The sequence below is a fragment of the Fistularia commersonii genome, chromosome 16 (assembly GCF_037954325.1).
Source record: "Fistularia commersonii isolate RoL2024-O1a breed Wild chromosome 16, RoL_Fcom_v1.0, whole genome shotgun sequence".
Lineage (NCBI taxonomy): Eukaryota > Metazoa > Chordata > Actinopteri > Syngnathiformes > Fistulariidae > Fistularia > Fistularia commersonii.
In genome coordinates this window covers 475,434-493,584 of record NC_141299.1, presented here as the reverse complement: position 1 = coordinate 493,584, position 18,151 = coordinate 475,434, and the positions used below count along the sequence as shown (strand labels likewise).

Here is an 18,151-nt window from a genome sequence, read left to right as displayed (position 1 = left end):
GTTTTTACAGCGAATGTTAAAATGATCAATTTTCATAGGTACAGAAGTGGCAGGCAGCCTCTTTTTTTCACGACGCACTTCTTCCATGACCCACCCCTGCTGAATTTTGATTGGTTGCCGTATGTGTGTGTGTGTGTGTGTGTGTGTGTGTGTGTGTGAGACAATCACTGATATATTAAAAACACACACGCAGACACAGAGAGACACACATTGAGCAAGAGAGCTCAATAATTTCACACTTCAGCCGCTCCAGAGTATAAGTCGCACCCCCGGCCAAACTATGAAAAAAACTGTGATTTATAATCCGAAAAATACAGTTATTATGTGACCCTCCACGCACCCCTCAACCTGAAGGAAAAAAGAGCAAGCAGATGAAATATATCCATGCTTTGCATTTAATCACGTCATAGAAAAAGTATCTCAGTTGTATGTTTGAACACAATATACAATATAATACCATACATTGTGTGAAACATTTATGAACCCAACTGCAGTGACCAGTGGACATGAACATATTGACAGTTGAAGGAAAAAAAAAAAGAACCCATCGCTCATGCAGATAGTGCTAAATCAGGCTATTTAACTATTAGGACACAACTAGGACCAAAAGAAGAGATCATGTTAATACCGACACGTTTGAATTTCAAAACTGCTAATAAGTTTTGGTCAGAAATAATTCACAAATTAGCACAATCAGCTACGTGGGATGTTCCGTGGGACGTCAGTGCCGGCGGGAGGGATGGAAAGGATGTATTGCATGCTACCAATTCTGGCCCCCCTCCAACCCTTTGTCGTCTACTTTTACATGAAGTGCCAAAGTGCTCATCACCTGGTGTCAGGCCTCGCATATCAGCAATCTGCATTCAAGTGCCTGATGTCGGAGCTGCTGAGAGAAAACAAGCTCTACATGTGTATGTGTGGGTGTGTGTGTGTGTCGCTCACATATATGTGTGAGTGTGTCCAGGTCGCTCACATGTATCCTGTAATCCGAGCCTGTGGAGTCCTCAACGTTGCCTCTGGGTCGCGAAATAGCTGCTGTCAGATGGAAACCTTGTACCTTTCATAAGACTTTACTTGGTCTAGTTTAGTTTGGATAATGATGCCCCCTCCCCCTCGAAAAAATCTTAATAAACGAGGAAAACATGCAGCAAGTAATTTGATTAATGCAAATCTATAAAAGAAAAACAAAAAATCTCTTACATCAATTCATATTTCAAAGCAACGCCACAACCACTTTTTGGTTTATATATCCATGCATAAGATAAAGTGTGCCGTTTCCTCCAATGTGGTGTTGCACCAATATTTTGGAGCCGCAAGGTTTCTCATGTGACAACATGTTTCTTTAGCCGCTTCTCCGCAGGACACTCAAAACATTGTGCGTGTACGCACACAACATTATATTGTGTGTTGTGTGTTTATATATATCTATATATAACAATATATAATACATATATAAAAAGACTCGAACCCCAGCCTCCTACACATTAAACACCACCACTTTCAGGTAATGCGAGTGCATATAAATTAAATTTTACACTGAACCAGTATTTCTTATTTACAGGCTTATAGAATAAATACACACTGTTATAAACAGCAAAAAGGACCGACTTGAGCTCCTAGCAACAAACAGTGAGGGAGACAAAGGTGTGGAGTGGGGTGGAGTTGGGGGGAATAAGGCCTGCTGGCAAAAGTCTACCCATCCAGACACACACACACAAACCTTCCATGCCCCACATACACACTGCGCAAAAGTGATTGCCATGTCATTTGGATAAGCGCAGGCAGACTGAAGAAGTATCTTTCTGAGCGTATCTGAGAATGGAGAAGGTGTGACCACAAGGTTTGGAAGTCACGGGAGGAGAAAGGCGAGGTCTGCAACCTCCCTCCTAAAAAAGTCAGATACGTTACGATGTTTTCCACTCGCAGTCTGCCATCTTGTTTACTGCAATCCCATCTGTGCCAAATCCTAATAACCCAACTGTCCTGGAAACGCGATGCTGGAGAGGGGGAGGAAATTCAATTGACGTCAAAGAGAAGAAGCGGCCCTTCTGGGATTTTTTTCCTTTTTTTTTTTCTCTCATCGTGAGGAAGAAATAGCTGGCCTGATTGTTTTTGGGGTCGTGTCCGTGACTTCCTGGAGGGGTTTGTAAACCCGGTGAATGGCGGCACTGATGAGGGTCTGAGAACGCCTTTCACATGGGCAGTTGCAAGGGCACCTTTAATCATCTGGTCTGGGCCTGATTGCGGCGGGTTCGGAGGGATTCGGGGGGGGTCACATCATACGAGCCGGGGTCAGGTCTGGTTCTGGCTAATGGGATTATTTGGACTTTGACATGCAAGACCAAATCACAATCGCTGCCGCCGTGCATTTTCCATCTCTGATTTTAAGGAGCAGATTGGATGCTGGCAATATGGTTTGTTTTCCCTGAAAAAAATGGCATGATTTCAGCTCACCTTACATTTGCACGAAAGGGGGCTGTGATGTCAGCCGGCGGAGAACCAAGGAGGAGCCATGAGCCAATGGGGGCTGGAATCCAGCATTTATGCTCAGAGTGGGGAAAAAGTGAAAGTGACAAACAAGTGTGTGTGTGTTTGTGTGGGTGTGTGTGTGTGTGTGTGTGTGAATGTGTGTGTGTGTGTGTGTGTGTGTGTGTGTGTGTGTGTGTGTGCGTTGGCATTTCCCCCGTCTTCTGACCGCTTTGTTCACAGGGGCTTTTTGTCGACGCTTGTTTGGATTTCTCTATTGCCCATTACATGGAAGACCGTTCTGTTTTTTTTTTTTTAAACATACAAATATGATTTTTACTCTCTCAGATTAGAAAAAAAACATTTGACAGACATACTAGCGTGTTCAATAAATAAAAAACTATATAAAGACATTAGTAAAAAAGGCACACAAAGTCATTTGACAAATGGTACAGGAAAAAAGTAAACACTTTCTCTTGCTATACAAATGTGTCTCCATCAGTAGATCTTACTCTATGCTACTTCTAGATCAGATATTTGTAAAAAAGTCTGAAGGTACAAAACTTCTCTCAGTAGTGTTGATGTCCATTTAATGCAAGTCCAGAAAAAGTAAAGCAACCATTCCTCTACCTTCCGCCAATCAAAAAAAAAAACTGGCCTTATCCTTCCAAAGTTCCACCTCGAGTCTCGCCCGTTCTGCCAGGACCGGAACATTTGCAGAAAAAATGATTTCCTGAGAACTCTGAAGCTGCGTCGCCACACAAAAAACCCTTCTCTGATCCGTCTTCTCCAGCTCCAAACATCCAAGTGCAAGACGCCCTACGTGCGGGCAAAAAAGCGAGCCCCTGCTTCTGTGGGCTTGTTAAAAAGCACAGCTGCAAGAGGATCTCCCCTCTTTCGAAATCATGTGAGCCAGATGGTGGAAGCCCTATGTGTCCGTCGGCGACGCCTCGTGTGTCACAATCTCTATTGCCGACGTCGGCTCCATCGCGCCCCCGTCCTCATTCTCCCGATCATCCGAATAGTCCAGGGGAGGAGAACGGGAGTCCCCGAAACTGTCCTCCTCTTCTTCTAATGCGTCCTCCTCGTCTTCGTCATCCTCCTCGCCATCTGCGTCTTTCTCTATTCCATCCAAGTCCTCCTCCTCCAGCGTCAGCTCAAACTGAAACTTCTCCCCGCCTCCCTGCCCCCCAGTGCCTCCACTGTGTCCATGGCTGCCCTGGTCATAGAAGGGTGGGGAGGGACTCTGCGGGATCATGCTCTGGTACCAGTTTCTGTTGTCCTCTAGCGTGTCCAGGATGTCCTGGGCGTCGGGGTGGACCAGATCGGCCCAGGTCTCCCACAGCGGGTGCACAATGTAGTCGATGAAACCAACCTGGAGAAGACAAGCCAAGATCAGAAAAGAACAAAAGCTTTTCTGTTGACGACTTTTTGTGGACACTTGGGGTCTACCTGGCTCTTCTCCACTGAGGCAGTGTGTTTGTCGCACATGGGGCTGATCTCCATTCCCCTCTCACGTTCCCGGTCACCCTGGTGGAAGAACTCCTCCATGATCCTGTCGGTCCACTGCCGATACAGCTCCAGGGACTTGGTGGGGTTGCTCAGGTCGGCGCAGTGCACCATGTTCCGCAGCACCTGCACATCATTGGGGAATGTTGAATTTTTGGGGCCACTAAAATCACCCGTCCAAAGAAATTACGTCAGGCCCAATGATGGAATTTGTTCTTTTGGTCCTTTTCTGAACATCACATTGCAGGTATGTGGGAGATTTGCTAGCTATTGTTAGCCGAGTAGCCTTCACCAACACTAGCTACTGGTTGGAGCCTCTTCGAGGTCGAGGTCTTCAAGGGTGTTCAACCCCACGGTTTGTGAAGACACCACCTCTTATTTTAGACCCTAATCGACATAAACCTCTATTCTCACTTGTATTCTGTCCGTGTAGTTGTCCAGGAGGAGCACGCCGGAGCTTGTCACCTTCTTGGTTTCTACCATTGTCTTCAAATCCGCCAGCAGACTCATGTGTTTGGACATGTCAGTCGCCAAAACCTGGAAGGAGGACGTTGGCATCAGGACAATTTTATACAGCTTGATTGATTTACACCAGGAGGGGTTGCAGAAGAATGCCGTTCCAGGTTCCTCACCATGTCGATGACCATCTTGCGCAGGGACTGCCGCTGCTTTTTCGTGAGGTTCTGGAAGATGTCGCAGCTGTCCTCCTGGAGGAGCTTGAACCCCACGGCCAAGTGATGGTTCTCCAGCACGGACTCATCATTGTACATCAGGGCAAGCTCGGAGTCTGGGCGGAAATCATATGCGAGGACGTTAATCACATCCGTTTTTTGCTTTGCTGAGCCAATCAATCTGTCCCCTGATGAAATATCTCCACTCACTTGTATTGATTAAGAACTGATTTGACACGCCAGGATGGTCGACATCATGGATGGCCGCAGCGAAGATGGCTGCAAGGATCTCGAGGTCTGTGAAGACCGCCTGTAGAATGATGAGAAGAAATGAATACCTAAAACCCAAGTGGTTCAGGAAGAACTCGGGGATGAGAAGATGACGCAAGAGCACACTGGCATGTATGGATATTATCGAACTATCTATGGACCGACGATTCTCTGGTGGCTTACATCCAGGGCAGGAGTGGAGAGGAGGATGTGCGTGGACTGGGCAACGTCAGCAGCATGCAAGCTATTATGGTAGGCCACGTCTGAATGGTAGTGATCTTCAAGCGTCATCATGTAGGCCACAAACGTATCCACTGGGATCTTGAATGTCTTCAACAGGTCTCGTTCCTAAGAAGAGAACATTGGGACACGGTGAGGAGCTGAAGTTGTACCTCCATGGAGTATGCAAGCAAAACCATTAAAAAACAAATAAAAAATAAAAAACAAAAACAAACCCTCTGTACCTGAAAGATGGCGTACATAATACAAGTAAGCGGTCGGTTGTTGGAATACTCCGACACCGTGAAGATGTTCAGCCCCCACTTGTTGAGGTCCTCCAGCTCCTTGGACAGCATTTCCTCCTTATCGGTCTTCACACCGAAGCGATAGATGCTGCTGCTGGAGACCGAGGATCCATGTGACACCTTCTTGACCCCACTGATCTGTGTCATCAGCTGCTGCTTCTGCTGCTTCTTCTTCTCCCGCGTCTTGGTGGTCGGCGACGGGATCTCCACCTCATTCTGCTTGTCTGAAGGTTGGAGAGAAGAGATAGTGAGTGAACTGTGCGCCAGAGAGAAACGGCTAAAATGATGGTTTAACCTCACACAGAGAGCCTTTGTCCGAATGGACTCGCAGGTGCGCCGCAGAAGCACCGTCCATTCATTTGGTGCCCCCAACCCTCCTCCAGCTGCAGCTTCTCTGAGCTCCTACTGTTCATTCATCTCCGCCCCACTTCCTCCCCTCGCAGCGCCTTCTTTCTTCACGTCTAGGCAGGTGGCTCATATTCTATCCTTTGTTCTTTTTGCTCCCACAGGTCGGAGTATTGACCAACGACAGCTTGGGGATTCTGTGCAGCTGATGCCGATCAGCGTCACATCTCTCACAACTTCCTTCAGGATTACTGAAAAAATTCTTGAAATCCTGGGCATATGTACGATGTCCACCCATGTGTGTGTTCCTGGTCTGAACTCTAGTGGAACTCCAAAGTCTGACTGAAGTCTAGTTTTTTGGTTGAGATACCTCGAAATCTAGTTGTATGCTCATCTATGACATGAATGAGTGAATGTGGCCCTGTGATTGATTGGAAATGGGTCCAGGATGGAGTGTATGATGAGAGCACCTGGATAGATAACGAATGAATTAATTAATGTACAACATTATATATAATTATTATATACTCGGTGTTTATGTATGATCCAAAAAAAAAAAAAACTGGAATCTTAAAATTAATGTTAAAAATTTGCTGTGGAGACCCCAAAGTAGCCAACTTTAATAAATCATCCCTTTGGCTCCCGTGGAAAAAACAAGAAAGAAAAAAAGCAAGTGATCCCCAAATAAACACACGAAACACAGTTTTTGTGCTTTTTTTTCCACTTCTCACTTAAAACAAGTAGCAGTTGTGAGCATGCAGAGGGCAAGCAGGTCCTCGCCTTTGCAAGAAAATCCCTGGACGGGAGCCACGCAGCCCGGACCATGGCCTTCACCTGCGGGGGTTATTATATTACCAGCAGTAATTCAAATAATCACTTTCAGTACCATGCTCTCCTTCTCCTCACTGTTTTCCTGTCCTGTCTCTCCTTTTTTTCTCTCTCTCTTCAGTCCTTCCAGTGGTAATTGATAATGGGCAATGACGCTCTCTCAGAAATGTGCTGAGTGGGAAATGAGAGGAAGAGCCATATATCCGTCTTTAATTTATTTATTTAATCTATTTAATTTATTATCATTATCACTGCTGGCATTTGTTTGGGGCTTGAATATGAGTGTGTGTGTGTGTGGAGATCAGATTGTTAGGTCGATGAGAGTCCTTGTTAACAGCCATTTCTGGTGATGCCATGCACTTGGCGCCGTGATAAAACTAATAAACTGCTCCAGAGGTTTTCAGATCCCACAGCTCTGCAGACAATAATATGCAGAGGTGTCATGTGAGCTGTGGTTTTAATATAAAACAGTAACGCGCGACAAACTCACCACCCGACATTATTGGAGGTATGATGATGCTGGGATTTAAAACAGGGTCAAAATTAATACAAAAACATACTCTGGGGAGACAGGGAGATACAGTCTGATCACTGATCGATAAGACAAAGGGAAGCAGAGCCTTTACTAGTTGTCATTGGACGAGAGGCAGCGTTCACCCTGGACTGGGCGATCAGAGGGCTACGTATAGACGTGCAACCTTTCACCCTCTCATTCACAAGTCAAATAAAGACAGCAGCAATTCACCCTCTCATGCACGCGTCATACAGAGACATACAACCCTTCCCTCACCCATTCACAAGTCAGGTAGAGGCATCCAGTCTTGTACTGACTCACTCACTCACTCATTCACATGTTATAATAAAGACAATAAAGACAAGCACAAATTCACCCTTTCATTCACGAGTCATACAGAGACATGCAACATTTGCCCTCTCATTCACATTACACACGAGACATACAACCATTCACTCATTCACAAGTCATATATAAACAAACAGCAATTCACCCTCTCATTCAGGTGTCATATAGACATCAAGCCATTTACTCACTCACTTATTCACATGTCAAATAAAGACAAGCACCAATTCACCCTTTCATCCACAAGTCATAGAGACATACAACCATTCCTTTACTCATTCACAGATCAGGTAGAGATATCCAGCCATTCACTTACTCATTCACATATCATCTAGTGACATAAAACTGTTCACTCTCTCATTCACTCAGTCATCTGGACATTTCATGGTCTCCAATCAGGGATCGTAGAAGGTTGCACTGTGCTGCTTGGAAACCAGGAAAGGCCTGATTCTTTCCCTCGTTCCAGTTTCTTTTCTCTTTTTTTCATCAAACCGGTTGCCTGGTCGGCGGGTTCTCCAGGGCGCAAAGGAACCCCGCAGGAGAAGAGGTGGGGATACAATAATTCTGACCTCAGGTAGGGCGGCTGCCCCGTGCACTTTGCAATCTAGTGATTAGCATGAATGGATAATGAATATATTTTGGTTTTAACTGCTACGATTACGGTTCCTGTTTTTAATCCTAGGAGGCCAATGTTTGTTTTTTTTTTGTCTTCTGCGTTTTCAGCAGATATCTCCAGATATTGTTGCATCTCCTCTACCAGCTCTCCCCTCAATCAACTCCATGTTTCCTCTGATCTTGTCTATTTTCCTTTTTTCCTCCGCTGGGTGATGCAGATGCAGAGGGGAAAGAAGGAAGGGAAGAGGGCTTTTTCTTTTTTACTGGCAACTTCTTTCACCCCTATGGTGCACATCCAGGACGGTGCACGTTGGCAGTCCCCCTCCACTTCCCCCTTGCAACGATGCTGATGGTAAAGTCAGAAATTGCTCAGGGATGAGCGACTCTCGGGTTTTTGTATCTATCCGGGGAATTATCTAGATTCCATGTGCGCATTTTTGTTGGTTTCGCCAACAGGCTGCCCTGAATTGCAGCTAGAAATGTCCAGTTGCACTGGCTACCAGTAGCTGCTAGGATCAAGCACAAGGCCCTGACCCTGGCATTCAAAACCACCTCAGGAACAGGTCCAGCATATCTGACCGAAATGATAAGACCTTATGTTCCCGGCAGAGAGCTGCGTTCCTCTAATTCAAACCTATTAGCAGTACCTTTTGCTCGCTGTAAGCGATCTCAGGCAAAACTGTTCTCAGTTCTACTACCTCAGTGGTGGAACAAACTCCCAGAAGCAACAAGACTAGCATCATCTCTCTCAACCTTCAAGAGACAGGTAAAAACGTTTCTCTTTCAGGACTTTTTACTGCACTGATGCCCCAGATCACGTTGGCAGCAAGTTAGGCTATGCAGTGTGTGTGTACGTTTGTACACACAAAACCCTCACTAACCCAAGCTTACTGTTCTGTATATTTCCTGTGCATCGTGTATTTGCAAGTGTATTTGCAGTCCCTATGTCCTCTATTGTAAGTCGCTTTGGATAAAAGCGTCTGCCAAATGTAATGTAATGTAATGTAATGTAATGTTAAAAAAAAACAGTAAACAAACACACAGGCCACAATAAAGTAATGGGGCTTTGGGGTGGGGGTGTGACCTCCGGCGGTGGAATGTCGGTTTTCAGACAAAATAAATGCTTTCATTAAGATTAAAAATAACAGAGATGTGAGGATTATGGACACGAAGCTTATCTAGTCAAGAACCTGAGCTGATGCAGACATTTTCTGCTCCAAACTGAAGACCCCGACCATCTCTCCAGGCATCTCTGCTGGGATTCACTGGGCAACAGAGGTGTCCCGTCAACCCACACCCCGCCAACAGCGGCACAATGAAGATGGAGATGAGTCACCCATATGGTGGATGCCGTTGAAGTGGGGGGGTTCCTCTGTATCACTATTCCCTCTCTCCCTGATGCTCCCTCGCTCTGCATGCCACCCTGGATCAAGTAGTCAATTGATCAGCGGCGGCAGATGCAGCTATAAATAGCCCCTGCCGCCGCACTGTGAATTCCGTCTTGCACCTCGTGAAAGCTTTCCTTACATCAGAGTTCCCCCATTACCACCTTGACTTCATGCAGGAGCATTCACTTTGGACGCCTGGACCGGGAAAGCGTCCTCATCCAGGTCGTCCACATAACACGCCGCCCGCCCAGATACATGTTTTTTCCTCCTCCCAAATTAATATTTTAAATGAAATTATTTGAGCCAGGTGTGTGGACAAACCTTAATGGCGCTGTGTTTTATGGAACGCCCCCGCAGAAAAGCCTGCCGGAGCCCCCTGCAGAACTTAGCATGGTGCAGCAGAATACGTCTGTGTACGACCGCTGCAAAATGCCCTCACGGAAGCGTTCATGTAAATATTTTTGGGCTCGTTTTCAAGAGGGGAAGCATTGGTTTAGAGGAAACCAACATGGAGGACGGGGAATCAGATGCACATATGTGTGTGTGTGTGTGTGTGTGTGTGAGAGAGAGAGAGAGAGAGAGAGAGAGAGAGAGAGAGAGAGAGAGAGAGAGAGAGAGAGAGAGAGAGAGAGAGAGAGAGAGAGAGACTCCTTTTTTACCTAGGAAGGTGTTGGAGATGAACTCGGACACTTGGTTCCCGGACCGGCTCATCTCAGATAGGTGCGTCAACTCCCGATTCAACATTCTCTTGAACTGCAAAAAAAAAGATAGGGGGAGAGAGTTAAGGAGAAAACAACGTCATCAGTTTCCAGGGAAAGCCCCCGGGGGAAATAATGCTGCAACATTCCACGGAAAATCCGGCACAACTTTTTATTCCACAAGTATATTATCTAATTAAAGAATTATAAGGAACCCCCTTCCGCTCAGCCCCCCTTTCCCTGCAGGTTTTCATTCCTGCCACCACCCTTGGAGACCGAAGCAATGTCTCCGTTTGCACGTCAGTGCCAAAGAATCCCGGCGACATTTTTTGAGGGGAAAATCCGCTCGGACGATATCCATGCGCTCGTGTCATTAACAACAGTTTGTTATGGGCGGATCAGGCGGGGGGGGGTTGCATCTGACAAGCACACGGACACCCAGGCACTGCAGCAGCAGCTGTTGTCAGACTGATGCACGCGCGTGCATGAGCGCGCACACACACACACATACACACATTGCTCTGCAGATGGGACTCAAGATGGAGCCTGGACCACATAAAAACATCCTCCTCCTCCTTCCACCAATATGATATCGTCTCATGGTGAATGTACACGTGAAAATGTGAAATCAGGCGGTGAGCAGGATGCATCAGAAGCGACACACACCTTGATGTAACCCCAAGACACGGACAGCAGGTAATTGGCTTCAGGCATTTTGGACCCCGTTTTCTCGTTCCTGCACAAAGCCAGAACTGTAATCCAGGAGGGAAAAAAATCAAAAAAATCTCTCGCTGTCAGCGCAGAACAACAACAAAAAAAAAAATAAATAAAATCCCCTCCTTAGCGGCGAAGGGAGCAGCTCGACGACGGCCCGGCCTCGCTTCCGGCAGCGCAAAGGGGCCAGCTCTCGGTCTCCATGTCCGAGGCAGGGGGGGCAAAGAAGATAGATGGAGGGATGGAAAAATACAAGCGAGAAGGCGAGGAGATCCGAGGAGATTCCGCGGATTGGCCAGAGCGGCGAGCTGGAGGAGGAGGAGGGGGGCTCGGCGTGCTGATGAATAACAGAGAAGACGAAGGAGGAGGAGGCAATGGAGACAAGAGGAGAAGGAGGGAGCGATGCTCATCTGACTGGAGGGGGGGGGGGGGGTTCCTCCGCTGGATTTGTCTTGCTTCGCTGCTCTCGCTGCTGTAGCGCCCCCCCCCCGGCTCCTCGCTTCAAGCTTCCTCCCTTCCTCCCGTGGTCTGCCAGCCCCAGCAACACCGTCTATTCAGAACACATAACTCCATGGGGTGAGTGGGTTGGGAGGTAATTAGGCTACAGCTCGGTAAATATGGGCCCCATAAGGACTGACTGACATTGCAATCCAGATGTTTACAACAGCAGCCCCCCATCTCTCGGTGCATAGCTTTAAATCGCATTAAACGCCTCCTCACAACTTCGTTTTTGGATTGTGAGGCTCTCTGGAAGAGGAAACCGGAGTTCCGCACTTTACCTGGCATGCAGCGAAAGATCCGGCTGTATTCTTTAAATCAGTCCTGGGTCTAATATTTTACCATAAGGTTATTCAATTTCTTACATTATAATTATTGCCATCATTATCAAAACAAACTAATATCATCATCATCATTATTAAAATGATTTCTTCTTCTTCTTCTTCTTCTTCTTCTTCTTCTTCTTCTTCTTCTTCTTCTTCTTATTATTATTATTATTATTATTATTATTATTATTATTATCACCACATCATCACAATATCATTATTATTATTAATAATTTATTATTATTTATTTTTATATTTATTTCTATTCATATTTATTATTATTATCATTATTGTCATTTTATTATACGGGTAAATACGTTTCCACACTATATATATGACAATAAATGCTTTGAATCTTGAATTACATTTAGTTTTTTTATTCTTATTATGTAACCATGCTCCTCCATTGTTGAGCACTGCATTGCATTTGAGCCTCTTCAGAAAAGGGGGGGGATTCCCTCATCGCTGATTCAGCTTTTCCTTCATTTTCTCTATGCGTCTGCAGATGGTCACCACCAAATTCCCTCTGCAACAGCTTGTCCACTGTGACGGAATGTCGCCTCCCCGTCTCTATCCAGGCTCGGGTTTTGTCTTCTGCCATCTGAAAAATGCAGCATCGGCTTCAGAGAACCCTCCACCCCTGTCATTGTCTGCATCCACCATATTGGGTGTTCTCAGGGTGTCTGAGAGGGGGGCAGGACTACTTTTATTGGGAGATAGATAATTGTATCCTTTGTTTGTGTTTTAGTCGATGGTCTTCGTCCATTCGCCTGAGAGCGAGTTCCCGTACCCTGAGAACAACCCAACGCAATGGCAACAGCATCCGGCAGGGAGGGAAGAGGAGGAGGAGGAGAGGCGAGGCGAGGTATCCCTGCCCAGTGGGATCAGTGGGCTGTAAAGGGAGAACCACTTGGCAGATTCAGGAGCATCTGCCTCACTGAGAGGATTCCTGGATTATCCTCCCACCGATGGAGTCGACTGGAGGCAGGGAGGAATGGAGTCAGCCCTTTATGTAACAGCTTGCCGCATCATATACAAAGAAAGCATGAATAGGAGCTGGGACATGTCCCTGCAATGTGCGGAGGAGCCGAGCTTCCCCCACCTTGGAGGTGTGGGGAAAACACCAGAGATAACACGGTTATCTGCGCAGTCCACGAGGCCAACCGCGTGTTTTCCGGATAGCAGGGAAGCCTCCTCGCCTCCCACCGCTGGAGGAAGACGAGCCTCTCCTGGTTGTTCCTCACACACTCCTCTCCTACGGTTTCCACATTTTTGCATTTCAATCATCTTGCTGTGAGGCCCGCATCTACACGTCCACCCTCCCTCTCTCCGTCCTGATTCAACAGAGTGGCTGAGAAGCTGAATGGAGCCCGTGGCATTTCATTGTGAGAGGGAAGAGGGAGGAGGAGGAGGGAGGACATAACGTTGCAGCTCTCCATTCAGATGTGATCCCCTCAGGCGCAGACAGGTAGGCAGGCCGTGATGGGTCCTCCTGTCCTATTTCAGTCCAAATTGGACTGAATTTGGACTGAATTTGGTGAGTAAAATAATAAAGTAATACGCCATCAGGGCCTTTTGTTGCAGCTGTCCTCCATTCATACTCACAACTAAACATCTTTTGCGTAATTTAATCTTATGTGCTTCTACTTGTAGTGGCCCTCTTGGGCCACTGGTGGGGGCTGTGTGCTCAAACTACTGCACAGCAGCCCCAAACTGCGTTTTTTTCACGGAACAAGGCCTTTCACCCTTGCAGCGGTGCATCTTTGAACCCACTAAAAGTGAGAGAAGGTGAAAAATCAGTGAAGAAATCCTGGATTTTATGCTTTTCCAGGTTTTCCCCTCCATGCCATAAACTCTCCAGCTTATGGCTGTTCAGCTCTCAGCTGAACAGCCAGTCCAACAGCAAGCACCTGCGCAGGGATGCCGCACATCAAAACCCAACAAATACAAGCCTTTGGTGGACGACCCTTCAGGTCGCTCTGGTTCACACACTCTTATCTGAAGAAAGGCATCCATATGCACAGAGATGTTAACTAGATGTTCAGCGGGGAAGCAGCCAAGCTCCGAAAGGTAGAGAGCAACAGATATCTGAGTCTGAGGCCAGTGCAATGGAGTACACAAACACAAACACAAACACAAACACACACACACACACACACACACACACACACACACAGACACACACATACACACACACATACACACGCACTGCAATGACGAAACTGTCAACACAAAAACCCCTCCAGAAAAACTTTTCTGCAAGATGCTCTCGCCTCCTGATAATTTCCTTCTATCCAGAGGCAGGAGCCCATGATTTTAATCATCTCCGGAGGTCAGATCTTCTCCAGCAACCAGTGGAGAGAAGTCCAAGCCTGACCCCCCTAACAGCTGGAGCCCGAGCATTCAGTCTCGGAGCCGGTCCCTGAAACCCATCTCCAGGTAAAAGGTTGTCTGATTCGGCATCTGAGGGACATGATCTATAACATCTGATCTCTCTTCACAAGCAGCTCACGCCTTAACAGCATGGAAATCCAGCAAAACTGCAGCAGAATGAAATGCTTCTCCTAAAGTCATAAAGTGTGAGCGCGCTCACCTTCCTCCAGCCGTTCAGCTTCCCCAGTTTCTTCTCTCTCTTGTTGAAGCAGCAGGCTCCCATGGTGCCACCAAGTGCTGAGCACAGTGAGGCTGGCGTCCGTCAAAACCCCGCGTGTCAGTCTGCCGCAGCGTTAGCCAGAGGACCGAGTGCCGGCTCTCTGACACTGGGAAACGCCACAGCTCTGGTGACTCACTCGGGTCTGACGAGGCTCTACCTCACACCCTGTGTGAGTGTGTGTATGAGTGAGTGTGTGTGACAGAGACAGACCTCTGGCCTATACACACTCCCTCATGGGGGCAGTCCCGCCTCTAATCATTTGCTTGTCTTCCTGCACAGTTCTCCCGCCCTGCAGCCAGGAGCCACAGCTGCAAGAAGCTCTGCTGCTATTCTAGCCGGCCCGGGACCTTTTCTGGGTTTTTGCGGACTCTGGATACGAAGCCCTGAGTTTCGGGCCTGCGATGGGAATGAAAGCACTGAGCTGTACAGTTGAAAAGTAAATCCAAAGTGAAAAAAAAATCTTGCTCCAGCATTTCCAGCAAAACGAAATCAGAGAAACTGAAGGTAGCAATGAGACGATCCTGACAGGGGGAATGGTTGCTAGCACTTTCTGACTGACTTTGTGAGGAATGAATGGATGAATGTCACTAAATGAGGTGTGGATGAGAGGGTGAATGGTAACATTCCTCTATATGGCATGTAAATGTGAGGGAGAATGGTTGCTTGTCTCTATATGAGGTGTAAATGGCTATATGTCTCTATGGGTTGTAAATGAGAGGGTGAATGTTAGTACATCAGTTTCTGATGTGAGAATGAGAGAGTGAATGGTTTTATGTCTCAAGATGAAGTGTGAATGAAAGGGTCATGGTTGTTTAGCACTTTCTGATGTGTTAATGAGAGAGTGACTGATTTGTGAGGTGTGAATGAAAGGGGGAATGTCAGTGTATCACTTTCTGATGTGAGAATAAGAGACTGACTGGATGTATGGCTCTGGATGAGAGGGTGAATGGTTACATACTTCTAAATGGCATGTAATTGAAAGGGTGAACAGCTATTTGTCTCTATAGGATGCAGTAATGATAGGATGAATGTTTGCATATCACTGTGTGATGTGAGAATTTGAGTGAATGGTTGTATGTCTCAATAAGACATGACAATGAGTGAGTGAATGGTTGTATGGCGACGTGACGCGTGAATGAGGGTGAATGTTTGTCCCTATATGACGTGTGACTGAAGGGGAAATGCTCTGAACATGATTCCCTGTGATCGATCCAGCTGAACTCCGGGTCTCGCCCAGGCTAAGCGGTGTAGGCAAGGAGTGAATCAATGAATCCAGTAGGATACAACATCTGATGGAATTAAGAAAAATATTCAAACAGCCTACAACCACCAGCTGACGTCCTGCGAGGGCTTGGAGCCCCCCCCCCCCCCCGCTTGACCGTAGATCTCCTCAAACTCAAAACTCAAGGCAGGTAGCCGGGGACCACGCCTCTTCATCAAGCTGGCTCAGACACAACACAAAACCCGACCAAGTTGTGTCATGCTTGAGTTGTTACTCAAAAAAAAACATCCTCCCGGCCTCTGCGGGTTTTACACCAAAAAGGCTTCTTATCGGCCGTCTGCCGGGCACGAGGTACGTCGTTCTTGAAAGTGTTCCTGGTATTTTCTGGCCGCAGCGGTATTTCCTGACGCAAACGGCCGCTGACACTTGAGTGGCAGGCTCGGGGAAATGAAGCCCGAGCCTGGCCGTGTTTCTCCCCACTGTTGCAAAAGTGGAGTTACATATATGGGAACATATTGAATATCCAATATTCAATATGTTGAAACATGTTGAATACGTCAGATTTTTCCCCCCTTTTGTATGAATTTGGAAGAAACAGAAATTGTGGTGCGGACCAAGCATGAGGCTGCAGCGACACAGTGTGAACTTCCTCTGATCCAGACTTTTCTAAATGTGTTGTCAGTCTCTTTGGCGAGTGATTTACAATTCCAATTGCCAATTTACTGAGAGCCGTACACGCCAATTGCGTGTCTCAGTGATGGCGACGGTAAATAAACACAGCTTTTAACCATGCAAGCGCCCTTGATGGGACGCCTATTGTCGTCTGGAGGAGAAGGAGGAGGAGAAGGAGGGGGTCAGGAAGGAGACAGGAAGAGAGAGTCACACTGCCTGGGGTTGATGTATGTGTGTGTGTGTGTGTGTGTGTGTGTGTATGCTCAAACATCACAAAAACACACACAAAAAGCACCCTCTTTCTCTCCTTCGTTCGCTGAGCAGCAGGAATCCCCTGCGTCCCGTTGTCCCATTTTATGAGGAGGAACAGCAAGTGTTCTTAGCGCCGCCTGGGCTTGGTGGCTACAGGTTTCTGACCCTTCCTGGTTTTTAAGAACCCTCTGGAGCTCAGGAAGGGTTCGAAGTCTTCATGCCCCCGAAGTCCACGCGTGTGCAAAGCGTGGTTTCAAATATTATTGGAAGCACAAGGACAACCAAGATCATACTCCTTGAATCTTGAAGCAGGAGCCTTCAAACGTCTGAGGAGCCATCTTCCCATCGCTAGCCGGGAGGATGAACAACCTCTCCTGTTTAAGACCAGGCTTCAAATGTTTCTTTTTGAGAAAAGCTTATAAGTAGCGCCATGCTAGCCACTAGCTATGCTCCCATGGGCTTACTCTGCAAAGGGGCATCCCGCTCTCCTCGTTTCCTGTCTGCACTCATTTCTCATGACCAATGCACATCTTCTGGACATGGGTTGATCTTGCCAGGCGTCCATCGTATCTATCTTTTATGAATATTGGAGCTTGGAGCTAACAAACAGAGCGGGGGAAAGCATGGAAACAGGAGGAAGACACAGCTGCCGTACCTTTGTGGAGGCCATGTCGCTGACAGAACGGTAGGTCTGGATCGTCTCCAGCTGGTCCAGACACCAGTCCAGCTCCTCCATCGTCTCTGTGGCCAGCTTCTGGTAGGCCTCATCTGTCGACAAGCAGCCAGAAAAAGAGTCAGGAGAGCTGAATCACGCCGAGGGCGTCAGGAGAGCATCTAGGCAAAGCTTGGATGACAAACGTGTGTATGTGTGTGTGTGTGTGTGTGTGTGTGTGTGTGTGTGTTTGTGTGTGTGTCTGAGAAGGTCCAGATGTGAACCCCAAGACCCTCATGTGAAAGTGTGGGTTTTTAAATTGAGCAAACCAGTTAGATGCATTTCAATATAACCATCAGCATGCTGTCCGGCCTGGTACTACGACTACCTCTACTACTAGTGCTACTTCCACTACTAGTATTATTCATATGCAGGGTTAAGCTGATGAAAAATTCAATCACAGACTGAAACCCTTGGACAACAACGAAGGGGAAGCAGAACTTCCTCTGTCACCCTGCGCACATGTGGTGACTCGCTCCAAACTCATTGCTCAACGACAGAGTGATGGCTGCCAGCCACTGCTCATGTCCGATCCAACACATCATCCGAGAGTGTCCAGCCGGCCGGACGCTTCCCTACACAATGAGCTGGCAGGTTTGCGGAAGCCTGAGTGGGGAGAAAACAAAATAGAGGCACGGCCCCCTTGTTAAGACACTTTCGCAGTTCTAAAACAGACCGAATGCTGAAACCACAGCACAGGGGACAAATTCCAGGAACCGCCGTATTAATTTACCAGAACTGGGATGTATTTTGGTCACACGGCAACAGCCCGCCTTTGTTAGATTCACAGATTTTCCAATTGTTTTTTCTTAATAAATAAATCAAATAATAAAGATTTGGAGGTGGGTCTGTTAGCCATGGATATGATGATTACGACTTTTGCGTTTTTCTGATCCATCGGGAGATGGTGGATCGCAGGACTTTTGAAG

At 47.0% G+C, this 18,151-nt stretch overlaps 1 protein-coding gene across 3 annotated transcripts in view; it reads right to left on the bottom strand.

Annotated features, from left to right (window-relative positions):
• Positions 1-381: 381 nt before the first annotated feature.
• The window catches only part of pde4ba (phosphodiesterase 4B, cAMP-specific a), a 127,050-nt gene continuing 109,280 nt past the window's right edge, over positions 382-18,151 (bottom strand). For all 3 annotated transcript variants that reach the window (XM_086161396.1, XM_086161397.1, XM_086161395.1), the window contains 9 exons: positions 17,166-17,278; positions 10,135-10,228; positions 5,381-5,664; positions 5,100-5,264; positions 4,857-4,956; positions 4,608-4,762; positions 4,390-4,512; positions 3,919-4,101; positions 382-3,841 (listed from right to left, as the gene is read on the bottom strand). In XM_086161396.1, coding sequence (XP_086017522.1) covers positions 3,395-3,841; positions 3,919-4,101; positions 4,390-4,512; positions 4,608-4,762; positions 4,857-4,956; positions 5,100-5,264; positions 5,381-5,664; positions 10,135-10,228; positions 17,166-17,278 — 1,664 coding nt within the window. In that variant the 3' untranslated portion in view covers positions 382-3,394. The remainder of the gene's footprint in view (positions 3,842-3,918; positions 4,102-4,389; positions 4,513-4,607; positions 4,763-4,856; positions 4,957-5,099; positions 5,265-5,380; positions 5,665-10,134; positions 10,229-17,165; positions 17,279-18,151) is intronic.